At 42.9% G+C, this 26,731-nt stretch overlaps 2 protein-coding genes across 2 annotated transcripts in view; both read left to right on the forward strand.

Annotated features, from left to right (window-relative positions):
- LOC116974634 (interleukin-5 receptor subunit alpha-like) overlaps positions 1–26,731 on the forward strand; it is a 300,632-nt gene that overhangs the window by 250,173 nt on the left and 23,728 nt on the right. The gene's annotated exons all lie outside the window — the stretch shown is intronic.
- On the forward strand, positions 807–26,494 carry LOC116974636 (interleukin-13 receptor subunit alpha-2-like). The gene is made up of 6 exons (XM_033023324.1): positions 807–914; positions 14,273–14,385; positions 17,828–17,970; positions 19,070–19,211; positions 20,977–21,097; positions 26,212–26,494. Exons 1-6 carry the CDS (start codon positions 829–831, stop codon positions 26,435–26,437), a joined length of 831 nt encoding a protein of 276 aa, XP_032879215.1. The 5' UTR covers positions 807–828; the 3' UTR covers positions 26,438–26,494.

Here is a 26,731-nt window from a genome sequence, read left to right on the forward strand (position 1 = left end):
GTTCCCCCTCATGTTGCCCCTAAACTTCTGTCCCTTAATTCTCAAATCAGAACTGCCCCCTCCATCAACTCTTTTAAGTCGAGACTTAAAACTTATTTTTACTCACAAGTTTCTCGAGGACCTCTGAGGGAGCGCTGTATGTATGTATTTATGTATGTATTGTTAGATCCATGTACCACTGTATGTAGCACGTTAGTACCTGTACTGATGTAAAGCATTTTGGTCAACGAGAGTTGTTTTTAAATGTGCTATAGAAATAAAATTGACTTGACTTGACTTGAATCTTTCCACCTAGTGTCCTCTGGTCAAACAAGAGGACATGACTTCAGAATTAAGGGACAGAAGGAAGTGGAAGTGGCGGCGGCAGGTTCGTTGGTATCATTTAAAAATAAATTGGATAGGCATATGGATGAGACGGGAATGGAGGGTTATGGTATGAGTGCAGGCAGGTGGGACTAAGGGAAAAAAGCTGTACGGCACGGACTTGTAGGGCCGAGATGGCCTGTTTCCGTGCTGTAATTGTTATATGGTTATATGGTTATATGGTTATAGTGTCCTCTGGTTCTCGATTCCTCTACTCTGGGCAAGACACCTGTGCGTCTCCCCGATCTACTTCCCTCATGGTTTTGCACACTTCTATAAGCAGCTTAACTAACGCTGTTCTCTGGGCTGCGTCGCTCTAGACTGGGATTCCAACTCTCCCGCACACAACTACCTTGCAGCAAGAAGCCACAGCTGTTTTTTATGCCCCCGGCTTTAGTCTGCTCAGAATGCGGATATTAGGGGAGGAAATGGGTGGAGTAAGAATGGGTGGAGTAAGACGGGCTAATGTCAAATATAAGAGCGTGCCCTCACAACTTAGACTCAGATACCGTGCAGAGCTCCATCTACACACGCGAAGCCCTCCCTCCCGGGTAAGTACTATATTACTGATCTGAAAGTTTACTGGATTAAATTCCATGCAAGTTCATCTCTCATTCCCTGTTAAACTTGGTGCTGGCTGCTGTCTGGAATAATCAATACTCAGGTTTGTGTCACAGTGAACGTTCACTGGCGGGATTCACTGTAGTTTTAATCCAATCCTTCCAAGTAGAGGTTGACCCTTATTCTGGCCACTGTTCCGGAGTTTACACTAAGAGCGCTGGCAAGCAAACTGGTTCATCACTCCAGAGAGGTGACAGTTAGTGGATTTCGCGGGTAGCGTCGCCAATTTGGGCGCAAAAGAGGTTAGTGTGGAAAAGTTTAACGCATTGGAAAGGAAGCAATCTTCAGACATGGATGGGGATGGGATGCACGAGTTGCAACGTCATGTGGCAATTGTGCAAGATGTTAGTGAGACCACACTTGGAGTATTGTGTAGGAAGGAACTGCAGATGTTGGTTTACACCGAAGATAGACACAAAATGCTGGAGTAACTCAGCGGGACAGGCAGCATCTCTGGGGGAAAAGGAATAGGTGACGTTTCGGGCTTTTGAAGTATTGTGGTTCTGGCCACCTAGCTATAGGAAGTGTAATTAAGCTGGAAAACGGGCGTAGGAATTATTCACAAGGTTTGAGTTAGTTATGCAAAAGTGCTGGAGTAACTCGGCATCTCTTGAAAATATGGATAGGTGACGTTTCTGGCTTTTTCTACTTATTACTTATCTACTGTGGTGGCCACGGCAGCGCACAGATTGTTATGATATGATACGATATATATATATAACATATAACAATTCGAACGATTAAAAAAAAAGGAGAAAAGAAAAGATGAAAATGAATAAATAAAAGGAAAATTATATATATACATATATATATATACATAAATACATACACACATACATACATATACATGTACATATATACATACATATACACATATACACACATACAGATATACATAACATATATGTACATACATAAATTAAAAAATCAAAAGCCAATTTCAACATAATACACATTAGACTCGTTCGAAAAGGGATAGGAAGCAGCCTATGCTAGTCAAGTCCTAGCCCCATTCTTCACCATTAACAAATGCAAAATTCAATAAAATAAACCAAACAGACAATTCAAATAAAACTACTCCAATCTATTAAGAAAAAAAGAACAAAAAAAGAAAAGAACAAAAAGAACAAGCACCATTAACATCTGTGAGATTTACATTCTCCTTCCTCATTACTGTACTTTTCAAAGATATATCTTTTGTACATTTTTTTAAATTTCATTATATTTATACTTTGTTTAATCGTTTCGTCAAGACTATTCCACAAAACCACCCCACAAATACACATACTTTTTAAATTGGTCCGAGCATAATGCTGTTTCAAGTTTAGTTTCCCTCTAAAGTTATAACCCCCCTCTCTGTCTTTGAACACTTTTTGTATGTTAACAGGTAGCAGTTTATATTTTTTGCTTTATAAATTATTTGTGCAGTCTTACATTCTACCAGATCCTTAATCTTTAAGGTGTGTAATTTTAAATACAGTATATTGGTGTGTTCATGATATCCTACATTGTTTACTATACGAATAGCTCTTTTTTGTAGTGTGCTTGGAGATTGTAAGGTGGTTTTGTAGGTGTTACCCCATACTTCCACACAGTAATTTAAATACGGTAACACAAGTGAGCTGTACAGAATATACAGTGCTCTCTCATTCAAAACATGCCTTGCTTTCCCCATCACTCCAATACTCCGTGCTACTTTTGCTCTCACATGTTTTATATGGGGTTTCCAGCAGATTTTGTGATCAAGAATCACACCCAGAAATTTATTTTCATACACTCTTTCTATTTCAACCTTATTTATCATTACTTTTACTTGTGTATTTATTTTGCGTTTTCCAAACAGCATAAGTTTGGTTTTGTTTAAATTTAATGATAATTTATTCAAATCAAACCATGTTTTTAGTTTACTCATTTCTGCTGTGACCACCTCCAAAAGCTGCTGCAAATTGTCCCCATCACAGAAAATATTAGTGTCATCTGCAAATAACACAAATTTCAAGAGGTTTGACACCCTACATATATCATTAATATACAAAATAAATAATTTGGGGCCCAAAACCGAACCCTATGGGACTCCACAAGTTATTTCTAAGCATGTTGATTTGCAGTCCCCTATTTGCACAAACTGATGTATTTTACTTATGTAGCTTCTCATCCACTCTAGTACAACCCCTCTGATTCCATACTTTTCCAGTTTTTTGATTAGCAAATGATGATCAATTGTGTCGAATGCTTTTTTCAAATCTATAAATACACCCACTGCATATTTCTTGTTATCTATAGAACTGGTAATGTCTTCAATTAACTCCATTAATGCCATGGATGTCGATCTGTTTGACCTGAATCCATATTGACTATCAACTAGCTATTCGTGCTTCTCGATAAAGTTATCTAATCTACTTACATACAGTTTTTCTAATATTTTTGAGAACTGAGACACCGGCCTGTAATTTTTAAATTGATTTCTGTCTCCAGCTTTGTATAGTGGGATGACTTTGGCAGTTTTCATTTTACATGGAAATACACCAGTTTTGAAAGATAAATTGCAAATATAAGTTAAGGGTTTTACAATTACACCAATGACTACCTTGATTAAAGCTGTAGACCTTTTATTCTTACAATTACTAACAATGTCAATAATCTCCTTTTCATCAGCTGCTTTCAAAAACATTGAGTTTGGGTTGCTGTCTAACAAATCCACAACCTTCCCCTCTCCTTCTTATGACTGTGGATTATCGATTTCTTCTGCCAGTTTTGGTCCCACAATTACAAAAAATGTGTTAAACCCATTAACCACATCATTCATATCGCTTACAGTTGTATCATTGTCTTTAAAATACTGAGGGTAGTTTATATTCATTGATCCATTCCTGATAATATTATTTAACACATTCCATATGCCCTTGATATTATTTTTATTATCGTTTAATATTTTATTATAATAATCTTTCTTACATATCCTCATAATACTAGTCAATTTGTTTTTGTATCTTTTGTATTTACTTTCTGCTCCTATAGTTCTGAATTTTATGAATTCTTTATACAAGATATTCTTTTTTTTGCATGCATTTTGTAGTCCTTTTGTCATCCATGGCCTATCTATATATTTTTGCTTCTTGTTGTGTTGTTTCAAAGGACAGTGTTCATCATATAATGATTTAAATATTATCAGGAATGTTTCATACGCTTTGTTGGTATCAGTCTCTTTAAACACTTGTTTCCAATTTTGGGTCAGTAATACATTTCTAAATTTATTTATAGATTCCTCTGTTCTTACTCTCCTGTATCTAATCTTATTAACATCCTTACACTTAACATAATCACAAACAAACATTACAAAAACCGGCAGATGGCCACTGATGTCATTTAGTAGTGACCCACTCTTTATGCTGTTGTCCATACTGTTTGTAAATATGTTGTCTATTAGAGTTGCACAGTGAGATGTTATTCTACTTGGTTTGGTGATAAGTGGAAAAAAACTCATACTGAACAATACATCGATAAATTCATCAGTCTGTTTGTGCTTGTTGGGATTTAAGAGATCTAAATTAAAATCCCAACAAATGAACACAACTCTGTGATCTTTCTTGGCAAACAATCTTTCCATACTGTTCTTGAATATTTCAATATTGGAACCAGGTGCTCTGTATACACAACTTACAATTACATTTTTCTTTTTTTCCAGGTAGATTTCTACAGCAATAATCTCCATCACATCATCAATATTAGTTGTCATATTTTCCACTATTTTATAATTTAATCTTTTATCTACATACAAAGCCACCCCTCCTCCTTTTTTATTTTTCCTATTTATGTAATTCAGTTCATATCCATTTAACTCAAAATCCACACCCTTTTCAGTACTAAGCCAGGTCTCAGATATGGCTATCACATTGAATGGTTTGTTTAGATGACTTAAGTAATCTTTGATGTTGTGAAAATTTGCATATAAACTTCTGCTATTGAAATGAATTATTGACATTCCATGATCTGATTTTATGTTCATGTTGAATTGATCTTCAGAGTAATAACAGCAGTTATTGTTTATATTGTTAAGAAAATTATTTTTAGGGGCAATATCTTGTTCAAAATCATGCATATTATGATCAGTGAATACATTTCTAAATTTAATTATAGATTTATTTATAGATTCCTCTGTTCTTACTCTCCTGTATCTAATCTTATTAACATCCTTACACTTAACATTACAAAAACCGGCAGATGGTCACTGATGTGATTTAAAGTTCCAACCATCAGTCATCATTGTCCCTTTCATTTCCAGCTGTTGTCAAGTTTAAACCGTCAAGCTCTTCACAAGAGTCCAGGGTCATAATAGTTCAAGTCAATCACACTGATAGACACAGTCACTGTTCTGGAGTCACTGGTACTTGTCCAGCTCCTCGATGTATCTTATGGTCAGCACTTTAGCCTCCTCTGGTGACCCGTTTAGCTTTATGAACACCTTACAGTTTGTTCAGAGTTTTATCAAAATGGGGATGGGATAAGAGAGGTGGTGGCCACACTAGTTCAAGTTCAAGTTCAAGTTCAAATTTTATTTGATCACATACACCAGGTGTAGTGAAATTCTTTTTGCCATGCAGCACATAAAAAAAGAATACAACATGACAGTAGTAGATAGTTTCAACATCAAAACATCCCCCCACAATGGTTCCCATTGTGGGGAAAGGCACAAAGTCCAGTCCCATCCCCATGCCCACCCATAGTCGGGCCTCCTTACTCGACCCCGTGGCTTCCGGAGCCGACAGGGCCGCGCCGAATGGAGCTCAACTGGCGATCTCATCAGGAGATCCCAGGCTCCCGATGGAAAGTTCAGCGAGTGCACTAGTTCACTAACATCTGGGTGTGCGAGTGCACTGACTACCCACCGTAACCGTGCAGGTAACCAGTGGGTCAACACACCATATGAAATAAAAAAACACACACAAAGTGCTAGAGTAACTCAGGGACTCAGACAGCATCACTGGAGAACATGGATAGGTGACGTTTCAGATTAGAACCCTTGTTCAGTCGGATCCATCTCTAATAGGGTTCAAATCTGAAACATCTCCTATCCCTATTGTCCAGAGATGGTTCCAGCGGTTTGTGTCTATCTCAAGATTCAAGAGATTCAAGAGAGTTTGTTGTCATGTGTCCCAGATGGGACAATGACATTCTTGCTTTGCTTCAGCACAACAGAATATAGAAGGCATGAATACAGAACAGATCAGTGTGTCCATATACCATTATATAAATATATACACACATGAATAAATAAAACAGATAGTGCAAATAAACAGATAATGGGCTATTAATGTTCAGAGTTTTGTTTGAGTTGAGTTTAATAGCTTGATGGCTGTGGGGCTTATATCTTCCGTATAGACCAACATCTACAATTCCTTCCTACACATTGTGCCCGACTGTTGAGTTACTCCAGTATTTAGTGTCTAGTTTTGTAAACCAGCATCTGCAGTTCCTTGTTTTTGGCCCTCAGTAATGTCTAGATTTGAAGATATTAGCTAAAGGAGAGGTAGGGAAACTTGGGTTATTTTCTCTGTAGCCTCATATGCTGCAGGGAGACCTGTTAAAAGTATATAAAATAGAGAGAGGTGTAGATAGGGTAGAAAGTTACCGGGATGGAAATTTCAAAGACTCGAGGGCGCAGCTTTAAGGTTAGAGGGACAAAGTTTAAAGGGGATGTGAGGGGCAAGTTTTTTTTACACAGAGTAATGGGTGTATGGAATATGTTACCAGGGGAGGTAGTGGAGGCAGATATGATAATCTATACTATTACTAAAACTCTCATCTTGACCCAGTTTGCGTTTTTTTTTATGTGTTCAAAACGGTATCGTATATCGCTAGGATTTTTCGCCACCTTTCTCACTGTTCTCCTCCGCTCCAAGCGCACCAAGTTTTGTTCTGATCGGTGAAATATTAGAAAAGTTATGAAGGTTTAAAAAATGGTGAGATCAGCAGATTGGTGACACAAGGAGTTTCTAATTATGGATGGATCTTTTAACGGACTCTGTTTGGGCTTATCGTAGTTAGTTTGTGTCATGTTGCAGGCATTAGTTAGGTATATCAGGCATAGCATATCAGGTATATCAGGCATTATGTTCTTTATGTACATTATGTCATTATGTATATTATGCTCTTCCAGAGACAAGTTGACAAGTTCATAAGTTATACGAGTAGAATTAGGCCATTCGGCCCATCGAGTCTAATCCGCCATTCAATCATGGCTGATCTCTGCCACCTAATCCCATTTTCCTGCCTTCTCCCCATAACACTTAACACCCGTTCTAATCAAGAATTTGTCTATCTCTGCCTTAAAAAATATCCACTGACTTGGCCTCCACAGCCCTCTGTGGTGATGAGTTCCACAGATTAACTACCCACTGACGAAAGAAGTTCCTCCTCACTTCCTTTATAAAAGAGCGCCCTTTAATTCTGAGGCTGTGCCCTCTGGTCCTAGACTCTCCCACCAGTGGAAACATCCTTTTCTACATCCACTCTAACTATGTCTTTCATTATTCTGTAAGTTTCAATGAGGCCCCCCCCCCTCAACCTTCTAAACCCCAGCGAGTACAGACCCAGTGCTGTCAAACGCTCATCATATGTTAACCCATTCATTCCTGGGATCATTCTTGTAAACCTCTGCTGGACCCTCTCCAGCGCCAGCACATCCTTCCTCAGATACGGGGCCCAGATCTGCTTGCACTACTCCAAATGCAACCTGACCAATGTCTTATAGAGCCTCAGCTTCGAGAATTAGCAAGTAAGTCATTGCACAAGATCAATAAAATGTAGTGTGTGGCAATTATGCAGTGAGTTGCAAAAATTGTGAATCTGATAATTTTGAAAAAATAATGTTATACGTTTGGCACTAAGTCTGATGTGTAAAAGGGTTGCTGAAAACATCACAGCCCCACCCAGCTCGGACCCACCCCACAAATAGCGGGTGGCCCTGAACCAGCTCCGTACAGGGGTTGGCCAGTTCAACGCCAACATGCATCGCTGGGGGCTGCCTGTGTTCATCAGCGGCCTGCGTGTGTGGAGCAGACCTGCAAACAGCACAGCAGCACGGCATTTTCGACTGCCCTGTCCTCCGCCCCCCTGGTGGAGGGGTAGACCTCACGGCCCTCGACACCAGCACATTGAACTGGCTACAGCGCCTGGAGGGTGTCACATACAGTGGCTTGCAAAAGTATTCATACCCCTTGAACTTTTCCACATTTTGTCACGTTACAACCACAAACGTAAATGTATTTTATTGGGATTTTATGTGATAGACCAACACAAAGTGGCGCATAACTGTGAAGTGGAAGGAAAATGATACATGGTTTTCAAATTTTTTTACAAATAAAAAACTGAAAAGTGTGGCGTGCAAAAGTATTCAGCCCCCTTTACTCTGATACCCCTAAATAAAATCCAGTGCAACCAATTGCCTTCAGAAGTCACCTAATTAGTAAATAGAGTCCACTTGTGTGTAATCTAATCTCAGTATAAATACAACTGTTCTGTGAAGGCCTCAGAGGTTTGTTAGAGAACATTAGTGAACAAACAGCATCATGAAGCCCAAGAAACACACCAGACAGGTCAGGGATAAAGTTGTGGAGAAGTTTAAAGCAGGGTTAGGTTATAAAAAAATATCCCAAGCTTTGAACATCTCACGGAGCACTGTTCAATCCATCATCCGAAAATGGAAAGAGTATGGCACAACTGCAAATCTACCAAGACATGGCCGTCCACCTAAACTGACAGGCCGGGCAAGGAGAGCATTGATCAGAGAAGCAGCCATGGTAACTCTGGAGGAGCTGCAGAGATCCACAGCTCAGATGGGAGAATCTGTCCACAGGACAACTATTAGTCGTGCACTCCACAAATCAGGCCTTTATGGAAGAGTGGCAAGAAGAAAGCCATTGTTGAAAAAAAGCCATAAGAAGTCCCGTTTGCAGTTTGCCACAAGCCATGTGGGGGACACAGCAAACATGTGGAGGAAGGTGCTCTGGTCAGATTAGACCAAAATTGAAGTTTTTGGCCTAAATGCAAAACGCTATGTGTGGCGGAAAACTAACACTGCACATCACCCTGAACACACCATCCCCACTGTGAAACATGGTGGTGGCAGCATCATGCTGTTGGGATGCTTTTCTTCAGCAGGGACAGGGAAGCTGGTCAGAGTTGATGGGAAGATGGATGGAGCCAAATACAGGGCATTCTTGGAAGAAAACCTGTTAGAGTCTGCAAAAGACTTGAGACTGGGGCGGAGGTCCACCTTCCAGCAGGACAACGACCCTAAACATATAGCCAGAGCTACAATGGAATGGTTTAGATCAAAGCATATTCATGTGTTAGAAATGCCCAGTCAAAGTCCAGACCTAAATCCAATTGAGAATCTCTGGCAAGACTTGAAAATTGCTGTTCGCAGCCGCTCTCCATCCAATCTGACTGAGCTTGAGCTATTTTGCAAAGAAGAATGGGCAAAAATTTCAGTCTCTAGATGTGCAAAGCTGGTAGAGACATACTCCAAAAGACTTGCAGCTGTAATTGCAGCGAAAGGTGGTTCTACAAAGACTTGACTCAGGGGGGCTGAATACTTTTGCACGCCACACTTTTCAGTTTTTTATTTGTAAAAAAATGTGAAAACCATGTATCATTTTCCTTCCACTTCACAATTATGCACCACTTTATGTTGGTCTATCACATAAAATCCCAATAAAATACATTTACGTTTGTGGTTGTAACGTGACAAAATGGGGAAAAGTTCAAGGGTTATGAAAACTTTTGCAAGCCACTGTAACCCCTGCTGCCTCAAACACAAGAAGAAGACTTCAGCATTTTGTGTCTATATTCGGTGCTGGAGTAACTCTCTAGCCACAGATAAGATCTCAGAGGGCTGGATAGTAGCTAATGTTGTTCCTTTGTTTAAGATGTGAAGTCGATATAATCCAGGGAATCCGGTGAGCCTCACCCCAGTGGTAGGGAAGCTACAGGAGAGGATTCTTCAAGATCTCATTTGGAAGAAAATGGGTTAACCAGGAACAGTCAGCATGGCTTTGTACGTGGCAGGTCGTGTCTAACTAACTTGATTGAGTTTTATGAGGAGGTGACGAATGTGATCGATGAGGGTAGGGTGGTGGATGTTGTCTGCATGGATTTTAGTAAACCCCTATGGTAGGCTGATCCAGTAGAATAAGATGCATGGGATTAATAAAGACTTGGTCATATGGATTCAGAACTGACTCACTGATAGAAGAAAGAGGGTTGTGGTGGAAGGACAATCTATAGGCAGATAAGACTTGGTCTTGGCATAATATTTAGTACAGACATTGAGCGTTTGATGGCACTGGGCCTGTACTTGCTGGAGTTTCGAACGGTGAGGGAAAACCTCATTGAAACCTACCGAATAGTGAAAGGCCTGGATCGAGTGGATGTGGAGAGGATGTTTCCACTAGTAGGAGAGTCTAGGACCAGAGGGCACACTCAGAATAAAAGGACGTACCTTTAGAAAGGAGATGAGGCGCAATTTCAACAGCCAGAGGGTGGTGAATCCATGGAATTCATTGCCCCAGACGGCTGTGGAGGCCACGTCTGGGTATTTTTAAGGTGGGTATTGATTAGTAAGAGTGTCAAGAGTTATGGAGAGAGGTCAGTGAATGGGCTAGGACGGAGAGATAGATCTGCCATGATTGAATGGTGGAATATACTTGATAATAATAATAATAAATTTTATATTTAATGGGCGCCTTTCATACAAAATCTCAAGGACACCTTACATAGTAATCGGAATAAAAACATATAATCGGAGTAAAACAAGTAATTAAAGACATCACAATGACACAAATTAAAAACAGAATTCAATCCAAAAACAGAAAATCAAAAACACAGTGTGAAGAGAGAGCAGCGGCAACCAATTCGTGCCAGCGTCCACTCTCCCTTCACGGCAGCCATCTTGGACACAGACCTACAAGACTACAGTTAGACAAAAAAAAATCATCCCCCCACAGTGGATAGCACTGTGGAGGAAGGCACAATGTCCAGTCCCCACCCCATGTTCACCCCAAAGTCAGGCCTATTGGGGCCACCGCAATTGCCTCTACGGAGGCCCGATGTCCCTGGCCGTTCTCACCGGGTGGTCTTGCCCCGGCGTCGGGAGAGTCCTTTCGGCGGCTGGGCCACTTGGAACGGCCGCTTCTTGGTTGGAGCTCGCGGCTGCCGAAGCCGACAAGGCCGCGCCGGTTTGGCGCTCCTAGGCTCCAGATGAAAAAGTCGGCGACCGCTCTCCTCACTGCCGCCTTGCCGCCCACCTTGATGGGCTGAATGGCCTAATTCTGCTCCCATGGCTTATGAGCTGATGAACATTGTGGGCTGCAGGGTCTGTTCATGATGTTCTATGTTCTATCTCAGCAGGAAGGATCTGTGGAGGGAATAGATAGGCAAGATTTCATTTGAGGATCAGTCTGAAGAAGGTTCCCAACCCGAGACATTGCCCATTCGTTCTATCCAACATTTTGCGTTCCCCTTTATCCCCATGTGCTTTACGCACTATTAGCAATGCATTTGTGAACATCTATATTACTAAAAGTAAGATCTTGACCGCTTTTGCCTCACTGCAATGTGATTTCCGAGAGAACGCCACCACTTACGGCCGTCGTTTTTGGCCACCTCACCCAGAGCACCCCTCTGCCGGACTGGACTGGAGGCTTTTGCCCATCGATGAAAAATCAGAGATATATTAATGTTTTAAAAAATGTTGCCATTCTCTCTGCTGCCCCTGCTGGTGGGAGGGGGAGGGACTATGAAACCCGGAACTGTTCTGTCTCTGACTCATCTAACCCCACCCCTGGCAAGTAAACCGTGACCTCGTGGTTCATCCAACCAAAGTGTATTTTGCATTAACCATTGTTGAACCTCATCTTCCAATATTGGGGAAGAATATTTGACATCCACCACAAATAATAATAATAATAATAATAATATATCTTTTATTGTCATTGCACGTCAGTGCAACGAGATTTAGTGTGCAGCTCCACTGATGTACAAGAAAGGTAAATAAATACAATACATAAATAAACAAGCTGAATTGATTGACGTGACCATCTGAGGGAGACTGTCCAAAGGGGGTGGGTGGGGGGGCACTCATTAGGGCCGGTGCAGAGCCGCTATAGCTCTTGGGATGAAACTGTTCCTGAGTCTGGAGGTTCGGGCGTAGAAGGCCTTGTAACGTCTGCCGGAGGGAAGTAGTTGAAACAGACCGTGGCAGGGGTGTGATGAGTCCTTATGGATGCTGAGGGCCTTCCTGAGGCACCGCGTGTGGTAGATGCCCTCCAAGGCTGGTAGCTCTGTCCCAATGATCCTCTGCGCTCTGTTGACGACGCGCTGAAGAGCTCACCTCTCCGCCTGACTCTGAGGAACTCTGAGGAGCAGCTTCTCTTTGCTTTTTATACCTCACGCTGCCTCGACAAGGCCAGCTGTATAATCAAGGACGAGTCGCACCCTGGCCACTCCCTCTACTCCCCTCTCCCATCGCGCAAAAGGGATAGAAGTGTGAAAACGCACACCTCCAGATTCAGGGACAGCTTCTTCCCAGCTGTTATCAGGCAACTGAATCATCCTGCCACAACCAGAGAGCAGTGCTGAACTATTATCTACCTCATTGGTGACCCTCAGACTATATTTGGTTGGACTTTACTGACTTACCTTGCACCAAACGTTACTCCCTTATCATGTATGTATACACTTTAAATGGCTCAATTGTAATCATGTATTGTCTTTCCACTGACTGGATAGCACGCAACAAACGTTTTTCAATGCACCCGGCACATTTGTTATGCCTCATTGCAGACCAGTTTTAGTGTCTCCATGCAGCTCTGCATCAGACTGACAACTGTGTATAAATAAACTTTATTTTTTAAATTTATAAAAAAATTGCCGGGGAGGTATATATTAATCACCTGCACTCTACACCTGCCCTTCATAGTCAATGCATTTTCATCATTTACAGACCATTTCAGTTCCTCTTAGTGTCCTATTTAGTTTCCTCCTTACAGTCAGTCCATTCTGTATAATAAAACAGTGGAGGTGAAACCTGTGGCTCAGTATCTTGGGCATTCAGTTCTCAGTCAAAATATCAGAAGTTGAATAAAGACACAAAGTGCTGGAGGAACTCATAGAGTCAGGCAGCAAGTTTGGAGAAAAAAGAGAGGTGACGTTTTGGGTCGAGACCCTATCCATGTTCTCCAGAGATGCTGCCCGACCCACTGAGTTATTCCTGCTGTTGGTGTCTTTGACTTTACTGGACTTTATCTTGCACTAAACGCTATTCACGTTGTTCCCCTTATCATGTACCTGAACATTGTGGATGGCTTGGTTGTAATCATGTATTGTCTTTCCGCTGACCGGTTAGCACGCAACAAACGCTTATCACTGTATCTGTGCCCTGTACACTGTTCATGTGGCAATAAACTAAACTCAAACTAAACTCAAACACCTTATGTATTTTTCTTGTAAAGCCAACTCCTGCAGTTCCTTGCGCCTACCAAGAAGCAAAGCCCTACTCCACGCTGTCCACGGGCACCCTGGGGGATTTGCGGGACCGCTGGGCACCGCGGGGAGTTGAATGCATCCTTGACAAGGATTGTTACATAGTTGTATAAGTAGTTTATTTAGTATATTTGTTTGTCTTGTATTATGGCGGTGGGTTCTGTTGTGTTTTATTGTATTGTAAATATTATTTTTAATAATTGATTACATACATTTGATTCTCTTTAAAAGTCTAATGGAAGGTGGCATGGTGGTGCAGCGGTAGAGTTTCTGCCTTACAGTGCATACAGCGCCAGAGACCCGGATTTGAACCTGGCTACTGGTGCTTATCTATACGGAGTTTGTATGTTTTGCCCGTGACTTGCGTGGGATTTCTCCAAGAAATTCGGTTCCCTCCCACACCCCAAAGGCGTACAGGTTTGCAGGTTAATTGACCGGGTATATATGTAAAAATTGTCCTTGGTGTAGGATAGTGTTACTGTGCGGGGATCACTGGTCAATGGGCGAAGGGCCTCTTTCCGCGCTGTATCTCTAAATGAAACTAAAAATGAAACTAAAGAGACACTACTGCTCCTTCCTCACGATTACATCTGCGTTCTGGGCCCAGAAAAGGTTACAAACTCACTAAATATTATTTTCACTGATGAATATTTGAACAGGAATTTGAGTTCTGGCTTTGTATCCAACTATAAGATAATTAAATCCTTTGCAACGTATTTTAACTAGCTTGTATACTCTTCCTTAGGTTATGCTGGAAGTTTAATTGCATTCACTTTGTCAACATGGTGACTAAACCTTTGCTGTTATTGGCTGCTCTTTGGACTTCGATAGTAAATGCAGATTCCATGGAGGAAACGAGTGAGTAAATTCAGCTGATTTATGTTCAATTACTTGCGACAAGGTGGAACCCGAATGTTTGCAATACTTTACAATTTCCTAAAACGTCATTGCCACAAGTGACTTATTTTAAGGAGAGTTCCTTCCCTGTGATGACCAAATTTTGTCCTCTCCAGTGCTACAAAGGTTGGTGCAGCGGTAGAGTTGCTGCCTTACAGCATCAGTGACCCGGGTTCGATCCTGACTACGGGTGCTGTTGGTAGGGAGTTTGTCTGTTCTCCCTGCGACCGCCTGGGTCTTTCCGTGCTCCGGTTTTCTCCCACACTCCAAAGACGTGCAGGTTGGCAAGGCAATTGGCTTCTGTAAATTGTCCCTGGAACTAGCGTATGGGTGATCGTTGGTCAGTGCGGACTCAATGGGCCGAAAGTCCTGCTTCCACACTGTATCTCTAAACATAATACTTTCCAGGGGAATCATAGAATTGTTGTGGGATGAAGGAGGATTTTGGGTTCATGATGATACCTGTCTGTGACAGTTGCTGGTGGAGCCACCGCACTCCCTTCTCCGTCCAGATTTTCGCTTCATGATACCTGGAGGCCTTTCCATCTGTGACAATTCCTAGTTGAGCTGCCCCACTCCCTTCCCTGTCCTTGAAGATCTGCACATTATCTTCCCTCAGTTGACCATTGTAATCATGAAACCATTGATTTCTCCCAAACCTGGCCTTCATTACAATGAGTTAGACAATAGAAAATAGGTGCAGGAATAGGCCATTCGGCCCTTCCAGCCATTCAATGTGATCATGGCTGATCATCCCCAATCAGTGCCCCGTTCCTGCCTTCTCCCCATATCCCCTAACTTCGCTATTTTAAAGAGCCCTATCTAGCTCTCTCTTGAAAGCATCCAGAGAACCTGCCTCCACCGCCCTCAGAGGCAGAGAATTCCACAGACTCACCACTCTCTGTGAGAAAAAGTGTTTCCTCGTCTCCGTTCTAAATGGCTTACTCCTTATTCTTAAACTGTGGCCCCTGGTTCTGGACTCCCCCAACATTGGGAACATGTTTCCTGCCTCTAGTGTTTCCAAGCCCTTAACAATCTTATATGTTTCAATAGGCTACACACTCTCTGTGTAGGCTACACATTAGCACACTCTGTAGGTTACACACTCTCTGCAAGCATGTTTATTTTCACTGAATTCCTGTCCCCCCCCCCCCCCTCCCCCACCACAATAATGCTTTACCTGTGGTTTAAAAAATAGTTTAATTTATTTAGGATTTAGAAAACAGCTAATGAAATAAGGGTGTGGACCCTGCTTCACATTGGCTTTCCAGTCTGATGAAGTGTCCCAACCCAAAATGTCATCCAGCCATTCCCTCCACAGATACTGCCTGACCCACTGAGTTACTCTCCAGTATTTGGTGTTTTGCTGAAAGTTACAGCATCTGCAGTTTCTTGTGCCTCCAGTGAAATATTCTGTTAATTTTGCTCTTCTGGGACTTAGAGTTGAAATTAGGGGTGAAAATAAACTTTGCATTCATGTTTAGAATCATAGATTCATACAGCATGGAAACAAGCCCTTTGACGTAACTCGTCCTTGTCGACCAAGATGTCCCATTTAATCTAGTATCATATGCTTGCATTTGTCCCATCTCTATATTACTAAAAGCTCTCATCTTCTTTGTTTATCCGTTAGTTTGCCTGGTGTGTATTTGTGTGAAAATGGTACAAGATAGCACTTGCCCACCCCACTTGACCACCCCACTTGCCCTGCCCCCACTTGCTGTCTTTACTTGACAGGCCTCACAAAGGACACCCCATGGGTCCTCAGTGTGGCCTTTGCACAATTTCAGACCATCATATTTTTTTCCCATCACAACGGCCCAATGGGTAAGTTTCCTTCTATTTTAATTCCTGCCCCCCCCCCCCCCCCCCCCCCCCCCCCGGACCCTGGGTGCGAGGAGATGCTGCACCGGGCACCCTCGGCCTCTCCATTCCCCTCCCCCTCCCCACTCCAAAAAGCTTGCCCGCCCCCCCTCCCTCCCCCCTCAGACAGCCCCAGCCTTAAGCCCTCCCCCCCCCCCCCCCCCCCCTCCGGCTCCCGGACGCTCGACCCTCCCCGCCACGACAACCCCCGCCTTATACAACTTAATCGCCGCCCTGCTGGAGAAAATGGGGCCGCCGGTGGTTTACATCGAGATCCTGGGGAGGGAGATTGGGGGAAGATTGGAGATAGAGGGAGAGGAGGTGTGTAGGTAGGGGAGATGGATTATGGAAGGATGGAGGGTGTGACTGAGGGTATGGGAAAGGATAGGAATGGAGAGGTGAGGGAGGGACTGGGGGAGGGGAGGAGAACAGGGGAAAGAAGAGGAAGGATGAAGAGGAGAGGGAGGGAGTGCTGTGAATGAAGGGGAATGGAGGAGGATAGGGGTAGGAAGAGGGATGGCCAGGTGCGGTGGGGAGGGTTGCCATGACTCGTGTCACAATGGTGATCTCTGGCATCACAACGGGAACCCCTCTGCCACGCCTGCGCAGTTGGGGGTTTTGGGTGTGTGGTGGAATATTGCGTTGTGGGAATGGGACCCAATGGGTCCCACTTGGTCTAGAATATTACTTAAACTATCATATTGTTTGTTTGTTTGTATGCATGCGTGTGCAATATGCATTGGGCCTGGTCATAAATCTATTATTTATTAATGCCAGCAGAAACATCTTATATTCATTGCAAAATAGCATATCTTGAAGGTATTCCAATGTGTAAAATTAAAATGTTTTAGGATTGCTTATGTAATCGACAATGTCTACCTTAAAACTCGTGTCATCCAAAACCACCTTCTGGCCCAATTGAGATACCAACTTGACACAGTTACTGTCAAAACCCAAGGAACCATTTTAATGGGAGATACAGTGGCGTAGCAGTAGAGCTGCTGCTTTACAACGCCAGAGGCCCGGGTTGGATCCTGAGTACGGGTGCTGTCTGTACAGAGTCGTAACTCAAATTTCACTGCACCTTAATTGGTTAAGTGACAATAAATGCGAACATGAACTTGAGTTTGTACCTTCTCACTGTGACCCGCGTAGGTTTTCTCCGGTGCACCGCTTTTCTCCCACATTCCAAAGACGTACGGATTTGTAGGTGAATTGGCTTCGGGAAAATTGTTAATTGTAAGTGTGTTGAGTCGTGCTAGTGCACGGGGTGATTGCTGGTTGGGGAGGACTCGGTGGGCCGAAGGGCCTGTTTCCGCGCTGTATCTCTGAAGCCAAAAGGAAAGTAAACCTGAGTAACAGGTGAAAATAAGAAGAGTAGTGAATGGGATGTCTGTTTTAAACGGTGAGAGATTTGCAAATGTGTTTCTGCTCCTTTCTTTGGCTGTTCAACAAGATGTTAAAGTTTGGACAATGCGTGCCTTGCACTTGCCTACAACATTTGTTAATTTACTAATTCAGCTAACATTTTCTCCCAAAGTTAAGAGGAATCCACCCAGAAATATTTCGATTACCCACAGAAGTCTTGGAGAGTACACCTTTTCATGGGAAGGAAACTGCACGTGTACAGGGAACATCAAATACCAACTAGATTACACCTACCTCGATTCAAAAGACAGCAAGGTAGATTTCATCCAATCTCTCCAAATATGTAAATATATATTATTTTAATGGCATTTTAACTTCATTTCCGTCTGCATATTCCTATCATTCTGAAAGAGTGGAGTCATAGATTCATTGAGTTATACAAACAAGTCTTTGCCCACCTTGTCCATGCCAACCAAAGAGGCATCTTGGGCTAGTGCTATTTGCCTGCCTTTGCCCCATAGCTCTCTAAATCCTTCAGCAACACAAGGAGCTGCAGGTGCTGGTTGTCAATAGAAGGCACAAATTGCTGGAGTAATTCAGCGGGTCAGGAAACATCTCTGGAGAACATGGGCAGATAGCGTTTCCAGGTGGGACCTTTTGAGTTTGTGGTTAGTTTATCGTCATGTGTACCAAGGAATAATGAAAAGCATTTGTTGCATGCTAACCAGTCTCTGAAGAGGGGTCCTGATCCCAAACATCACCTCGCTGTTCTCCAGAGATGCTGCCTGACCCGCCGAGGTACTCCAGCACCCATGGTCTTTTTTCTCTCCAAATCCTTCCTATCCTTATAATCTATCCAAATGTCTTTTAAAAATTGTAATTCTCCAATAATGGAGATCTTAGTTCATGATTGGTTTCAGTCATTTCAGTTTAGTTTATTGTCACATGTACCGGGGTACAGTGAAAAGCTTTTGTTGCGCGCTAACCAGTCAGCAGAAAGACAATACAATCGATCAAATTACAGTGTACAGATACATGATAAGGGAATAACGTTTAGTGCAGGGTAAAGCCAGCAAAGTCCGATCAAGGATAGTCCAGGGGTCACCAAACAGGTAGATAGTAGTTCAGCACTGCTCTCTGGTTGTGGTAGGATGATTCAGTTGCCTGATAACAGCTGGGAAGAAACTGACCCTGAATCGGGCGGTGTGTGTTTTCACACTTCCATACCTTCTGCGTGATGGGAGAGGGGAGAAGAGGGAGTGACCAGGGTGCGACTCGTCCTTGATTATACTGCTGGCCTTGCCGAGGTAGCATGAGGTGTAAATGGAGTCAATCATTTCAACCTCGAATGTTCATCTCTTGCGATTCGCTATTAACGTAAAGAGATTATAATTTTTCTTTTATTTTATTTTAGATGAAAACGTACTATGTGAAAGAAAATAAAAAGGTGCTGGATTTGGAATTCCACCGAGGACTACAGGCTCGAGTGAGGCTTACATGTGGAGACAAAGACAACATAACTAGCAATTGGACTGAGAGAACCTTTAATCTGCCAGGTGGGTTTCCATTTGAATGGCTTGTCGAATGGCTTTCTGTTTTGTTCTTTCATTGGGGAAATGGGGAACAAGGAATGAGGCATTTGAACCATGGTTCTAGAAAGGTAATCAAAGTTTGGAATGAGATGGGGCAAGGATTTCACATGTTGTGTCAGTGTAAAGTCAAATCAGTACAATGATACAAGTGTGTATTTAGCACGGTTGAAGTCACACGCTGATGGTCCTTTAGCATGCACCAACTCAGAGACTGCTAAAGCTAATGGATTACTGCTGATGTACAGTGACCGATGGGATAAATTATTCTTAATTAGATAGACACAAAAAGCTGGAGTAACTCAGCGGCACAGGCAGCATCTCTGGAGAGAAGGAAGGGGTGACGTTTTGGGTCGAGACCCTTCTTCAGACTAGATAGGGATAAGGGAAATGAGAAATATAGATGGTGATGTAGAGAGATAAAGAACAATGAATGAAAGATACGTTAAAAAGTAATGATGATAAAGTAAACAGGCCATTGTTAGCTGTTTGTTGGGTGAAAACAAGAAGCTGGTGCAACTTGGGTGGGGGAGGGATAGAGAGAAAGGGAATGCCGGGGTTACTTGAAGTTAGAGAAATCAATGGGTTGTCAGCTGTAAATTAGTCTTGTGGATAATTTAGTTTAGACCATGGTTTAGTTCAGAGATACAGTGTGGATACATGACCTTCAGCCAACCGAGTTCGCAACGACCAGCGGTCCTTGTACAGAAACATTATCCTGCACTAGGGGACAATTTTACAATCTTTCACCAAAGCCAATTAATCTACAAATCTGTATATCTTTGGGGAGTGGCAGGAAACCGAAGATCTCGGAGAAAACCCACGCAGTCACAGGGAGAACGTACAAATTCTATACAGTCAGCACCGTGGTCAGGATCGAACCCGGGCCTCTGGAGCTGTAATGCAGCAACTCTACTGCTGAACCACTGTGCCTGGACCATTAGGTTTTACTGATGTTTTCTGTTGTTGTACCATCTACAACATGGAACGTGGAATATAGAACAGCACAGACATGAACAGGCTCTTTGGCCCATAATGTCCGTGGAGAACATGATGCCAATATAAAATAATCTCATCTGCCCAACACATGATCTGTATCCCACCATTACCATCATATCCCAGACAAAGTCTCTTAAACACTACACTTAAGGTTCTGTTTGACATCTTGTTATGTACTAAACAACAATGTTTCAGGCTTAATTAGGTTTCAGATTCCTCCATATCCCACTGTGCCAACCAACTGTCCCAGCTGTGTCCTGACACAATAATGATGAGTTTTCATGAGCTGAATCTTTATGGCAGCAGAGTCGCGGCTTTACAGCGCCAGAGACCCGGGTTCGATCCAGACTACGGGTGCTGTGTGTACGGAGTTTGTACATTCTCTGTGTGACCCCGTGTATTTACTCCGGGTGCTCCACCTTCCTCCCAAACTCTAAGGATGTGCAGATTTGTGGGTTAATTGGCTCCGGTAAGTTGTAAATTTGTCCCTAGTGCATAGGATAGTGTTAATGCATGGGATGATCTCTGATTGGCGCAGACTCAGTGGGATGAAGGGCTTGTTTCTGTGCTGTATCTCTCAAGACCAAAGTGATAAACATGACACTAGAGTCGTGACACTAGAGACACATATTACCAATGAAACCTTGATTTATTATGATGGGATTGGAATAGAAGAATGTTTAATTACATCTACATGTACAAGATGGATGTATTCTCACTTTTGTTCATTCAGGTGAATCATTCGCTTCAGTTGACAACTTGACTTGCATTTTCTATGGTGAGCTGTACATGAACTGCAGTTGGGATGTTACTGAAGATGCATCGGATGATGCACAATTCATTTTGTCCTACAGGTAAAGAAGGATCTCAATCAATATATATTTCAGTCATAGAGTGATAGAGTGGTACTGTGTGGAAACAGGCCCTTCTGTTCAACTTGTCCACACCGGCCAACATGTCCCAGTTACACTAGTCCCACCTGCCCGCATTTGGTCCATATCCTTCCAAACCTGGCCTATCATAGAAACGTAGAAACATAGAAAATAGGTGCAGGAGTAGGCCATTCGGCCCATCGTGCCTGCACCGCCATTCAATATGATCATGGCTGATCATCCAACTCAGTATCCTGTGCCTGCCTTCTCTCCAAACCCCCTGATCCCTTTAGCCAGAAGGGCCACATCTAACTCCCTCTTAAATATAGCCAATGAACTGGCCTCAAATACCTTCTCTGGCAGAGAGTTCCAGAGATTCACCACTCTCTCTGTGAAAAATGTTTTTCTCATCTCAGTCCTAAAGGATCTCCCCTCTATCCTTAAGCTGTGACCCCTTGTCCTAGACTTCCCCAACATCGGGAACAATCTACCTGCATCTAGCCTGTCCAACCCCTTAAGAATTTTGTAAGTTTCTATAAGATCCCCCCTCAATCTCCTAAATTCTAGCGAGTACAAGCCGAGTCTATCCAGTCTTTCCTCATATGAAAGTCCTGACATCCCAGGAATCAATCTGGTGAACCTTCTCTGCACTCCCTCTATGGCAATAATGTCCTTCCTCAGATTTGGAGACCAAAACTGTACGCAATACTCCAGATATTGTCTCACCAAGACCCTGTACAACTGCAGTAGAACCTCCCTGCTCCTATACTCAAATCCTTCCAGGTACCTTAAACGTTGGTATAGTGCCTGCCTCAACTACATCCTCTGGCAGCTTGTTCTATACATCCACTACTCAGCGTGAAAAGTTACCCCTCAGATTCCTATTAAAACTTTTCCCCTTCAGCTTCATCCTATGTCCTCAGGTCCTCGATTCACCAACTCTAGACAAGAGACTCTGTGTGTCTACCCGATCTATTCCTCTTATGATCTTATAAACCTCTAATACATCACCCCTCATCCTCCTGCGCTCCAAGGAATAGACTCCTAGCTTACACAACCTCTCTCTATATCTCAGACCCTCTAGTCCTGGCAACATCTTCATACATTTTGTCTGCACCCTTTCCAGTTTGAAAACCATATAACCATATAACAATTACAGGACGGAAACAGGCCATCTCGGCCCTTCTAGTCCGTGCCGAACACTTACTCTCACCTAGTCCCATCTACCTGCACTCAGACCATAACCCTCCATTCCTTTCCTGTCCATATACCTATCCAATTTATTTTTAAATGATAAAATCAAACCTGCCTCCACCACTTCCACTGGAAGCTCATTCCACACAGCTACCACTCTCTGAGTAAAGAAGTTCCCCCTCATGTTACCCTTAAACTTCTGTCCCTTAATTCTCAATCATGTCCTCTTGTTTGAATCTTCCCTACTCTCAATGGAAAAAGCTTATCCATGTCAACTCTGTCTATCCCTCTCATAATTTTATAGACCTCTATCAAGTCCCCCCTTAACCTTCTGCACTCCAACGAATAAAGACCTAATTTGTTCAACCTTTCTCTGTAACTTAGTTGCTGAGACCCAGGCAACATTCTAGTAAATCTCCTCTGTACTCTCTCTATTTTGTTGACATCTTTCCTATAATTTGGCGACCAAGATTGTACACCATACTCCAGAATTGGCCTCACCAATGCCTTGTACAATTTTAACATTACATCCCAACTTCTATACTCAATGCTCTGATTCATTAAGGCTAGCATACCAAAAGCTTTCTTTACCACCCTATCTACATGAGATTCCACTTTCATGGAACTGTGCACAGTTATTCCTAGATCCCTCTGTTCAACTGCATTCCTCAATTCACTACCATTTACCATGTACGTCCTATTTTGATTTTTCCTTCCAAGATGTAGCACCTCACACTTATCAGCATTAAACTCCATCTGCCGTCTTTCAGCCCACTCTTCCAAATGTCCTAAACATTTCTGTAGACTTTGAAAATCTACTTCATTATCCACAACACCACCTATCTTAGTATCATCTGCATACTCACTAATCCAATTTACCACACCACCATCCAGATCATTGATGTACATGACAAACAATAGTGGACCCAACACAGATCCCTGAGGCACCCCACTAGTCACCTGCCTCCAACCTGACAAACAGTTATCCACCATTACTCTCTGGTATCTCCCATTCAGCCACTGTTGAATCCATCTTGCTACTCCACCATTAATACCCAACAATTGAACCTTCTTAACCAACCTTCTGCTGGTTAAACAACATTTTGTTCGATCTTTTACAGGTTCTCAATCAATCAATCAACCTTTATTGTCATCTTGCAAAGCAATAGTTGTACATTGCAAAATGAGAAGACGTTTCCCAGCGAATGTTCACCTGTCCATTTGTGTTGCATTCTAGTTTGTTGTCCTGTGTGTGTGTGTGTGTGTGTGTGTGTGTGTGTGTGTGTGTGTGTGTGTGTGTGTGTGTGTGTGTGTGTGTGTGTGTGTGTGTGTGTGTGTGTGTGTGTGTGTGTGTGTCTGTGTGTGTGTCTGTCTGTGTGTGTGTGTGTCATTCCATTTAGTTAATTCAGTTTAGCAATACAGTGTGGAGACAGGCCCTTCGGCCCACCAAGTCCAGGCCAACCGGCGATCACCTGTAAACTAGTTCTATCCAACACACCAGGGACAATTTATAATGAACCTGCAAAATCTGTACGTCTTTGGAATGTAGGAAGAAATCGGTGCACCCTGAGAAAACCCATGTGATCACAGGGAGAATGTATAAACATCCGTACAGACAGCACCCTTGATCAGGATCGAACCCGGGACCTGGCGCTGTAAGGCGGCAATTCTATCGCTGCGCCACCGTGTTTATGTCTCTCTTTGTTCATTTATCCATCCACCAACCAATCTATCCAGTTTTCTTTCTTTACCTATTTATCTATTTACCATCTCACTGCCTGTTGTCAGTCTCACCTGTCATAGAAACAGAGAAAAATGTACAAGAGTAGGCCATTCGGCCCTTCGAGCCACCAATGCCATTCAATATTATCATGGCTGATCATCTAAAATCAGTACCCCATTTCTGCTTTTCCCCCCTATCCCTTGATTCCTTTAGACCTCAGAGCTAAATTAGAGTTAATTTAGAGTTAATCTTGAAAACATCCAGTGAATTGGCCTCCACTGACTCCTGTGGCAGAGAATTCCACAGATTCACAACTTTCTGGTGGAAAAGTTTTTCCTCATCTCAGTCCTAAATGGCCGACCCCTTATTCTTAAACTGTGACCCCTGGTTCTGGACACCCCCAACAACGGGAATCTTTTTCCGGCATCTAGCCTGTCCAATCTTTTAAGAATCTTATATGTTTCTATAAGATATCCTCTCATCCTTCTAAATTCCAGTGAATACCAGCCCAGTCAACCCATTCTTTCATTATATGTCTTTGTGCCTGTTTATTCTATTTATCTATCTTTTAATTTATCCATTGAAATACCGACCTGTCTGATTGAAAGATTCTGCATGGAAACAGGACCTTTGACCCACCGAGTCTATACCGACCAATAAACCAGAACTAGGGGTCACAGTTTAAGAAAAAGGGATCGGCCATTTAGGACTGAGATGAGGAAAAACCTTTTCAGCCAGAGTTGTGAATCTGTGGAATTAGGCCATTCTGCCCATCAAGCCTACTCTGCCAATCAATCACGGCTGATCTATCTCTACCTCCTAGCCCCATTCTCCTGCATTCTCCCCATAACACTTGACTACCGTACTAATCAAGAATCTACCTATCTCTGTGTTAAATATATCCACTGACTTGGCCTCCACAGCTTTTTGTGGCAAAGAATTCCACAGAATTAGTACGGGACAAGAAGCAAGACGAGACGGAAAAGCAAAAGAAAAGAACGAAGAGAGAGAGGAAGAGAGAGAGAAGAGAGAGAGAGAGAGCATAGAGAGAGATAGAGAGATGATGAGAGAAGAGAGACGAGAGAGAGAGAGAGAGGAGAGAAGAGAGGAGAGGAGTGAGAAAGAGAGAGAGAGAGAGAGAGATGAGAGATAGAAGAGAGATAGAGAGAGAGGAAGAGAGAGAGAGAGAGAGAGAGAGAGAGAGGGATAGGGAGAGAGAGAGAGAGAGAGAAGAGAGAGAGAGAGCAGAGAGAGAAGAGAGGAGAAGAGAGAGAGAGAGAGAGAGAGAGAGAGAGAGAGAGAGAGAGAGAGAGGAAGAAGAGAGGAGAGAGTAGCGAGAGAGAGAGCTGAGGAAGCAGAGCATTAGCCGAGCGAAGCAAGCTAGATATCTCGTATCTCTTAGCTCTCGCTCTCTCTCTCTCTCTCTCTCTCTCTCTCTCGCTCGCTTTCTCACTCTCTCTTTCCCCCCCCCCCCCCCCCCCAAAATGCTGGAGTAACTCCAGTGGGACAGGCAGCTTCTCAGGAGAGATGGAATGGGTGACGTTTCAGGCCATAAGGACACAAGGTCACAAGTGATGGGAGCAGAATTAAGCCATTCGGCCCATCACGTCTACTCCGCCATTCAATCATTGCTATTCTATCTCTCCCTCCTAACCCCATTCTCCTGCCTTCTACCCATAACCCCTTACACCTGTACTATAACAAGAATCTATCTATCTCTGCCTTAAAAATATCAATTGTCGGCCTCCACAGCTTTCTGTTGCAAAGAATTCCACAGTTTCACCCACCCTCTGACTAAAGAAATCCCTCCTCATCTCCTTCCAAAAGGAATGTCCTTTATTTCTGAGGCTATGACCTCCAGTCCTAGACTTTCCCATTAGTGGAAACATCCTCTCCACATCCACTCCAACCAAGCCTTTCACTATTCACTATTTCACTATTCTGCACGTTTTAATGAGGAACCCCCCTCATTCTTCTAAATTCCAGCGAGTACAGGCCCCGTACCGTTAAATGCCCAGGGGTCAAGACCCTTCTTCAGACTGAGTCAGGGGAGAGGGAGCCACAGAGATATGGATGGGTCAGGTGTCTCTCTCTCTCTGTCTGTCCCGTTCCCCTGTCGATCTGTGCAGACCTATCTGTCTTTATTTTGTAGAGTTTACTTCTCAATTTTCTTTTTAAGGGAGCGAAACCCATCTGATGTGTACAACTGCGCAGATTACCTGGAGGATGGAGGGAGGAACATTGGCTGTGTCAACGAAAATATTCGCATTGAAGATACCGACAAGATTACCATCTGTATCAGTGAAGTGAACAAGAAGGACAAATTGCCGTATTGCAGAATAGTGAAACCGACCAATTTCTGTAAGGCATTTTGTATGGGGTTTTTTCTGGTGGATCATAATTGAAATATCAGTAGATGGAAAAGTAGCAGGTAGTGATTGATCGGGAGAAGATTTGAGTTTGAGTTTAGCTTATTGTCACTTGTACCAAGGTACAGTTAAAATCTTTTATTGTGTGCTAACCAGTCAGCAGAAAGACAATACATAGATATAGAAACATAGAAAATAGGTGCAGGAGTACAAGCCGAGTTTATCCAGTCTTTCTTCTCAACATGATTACAATCGAGTCATCCACCGTGTACAGATACATGATAAGGAACTAACGTGAATAACATATAGTGCAAAATAAAGTCCAGTATG

The sequence above is a fragment of the Amblyraja radiata genome, chromosome 6 (genome assembly GCF_010909765.2).
Source record: "Amblyraja radiata isolate CabotCenter1 chromosome 6, sAmbRad1.1.pri, whole genome shotgun sequence".
Classification (NCBI taxonomy): Eukaryota; Metazoa; Chordata; class Chondrichthyes; order Rajiformes; family Rajidae; genus Amblyraja; species Amblyraja radiata.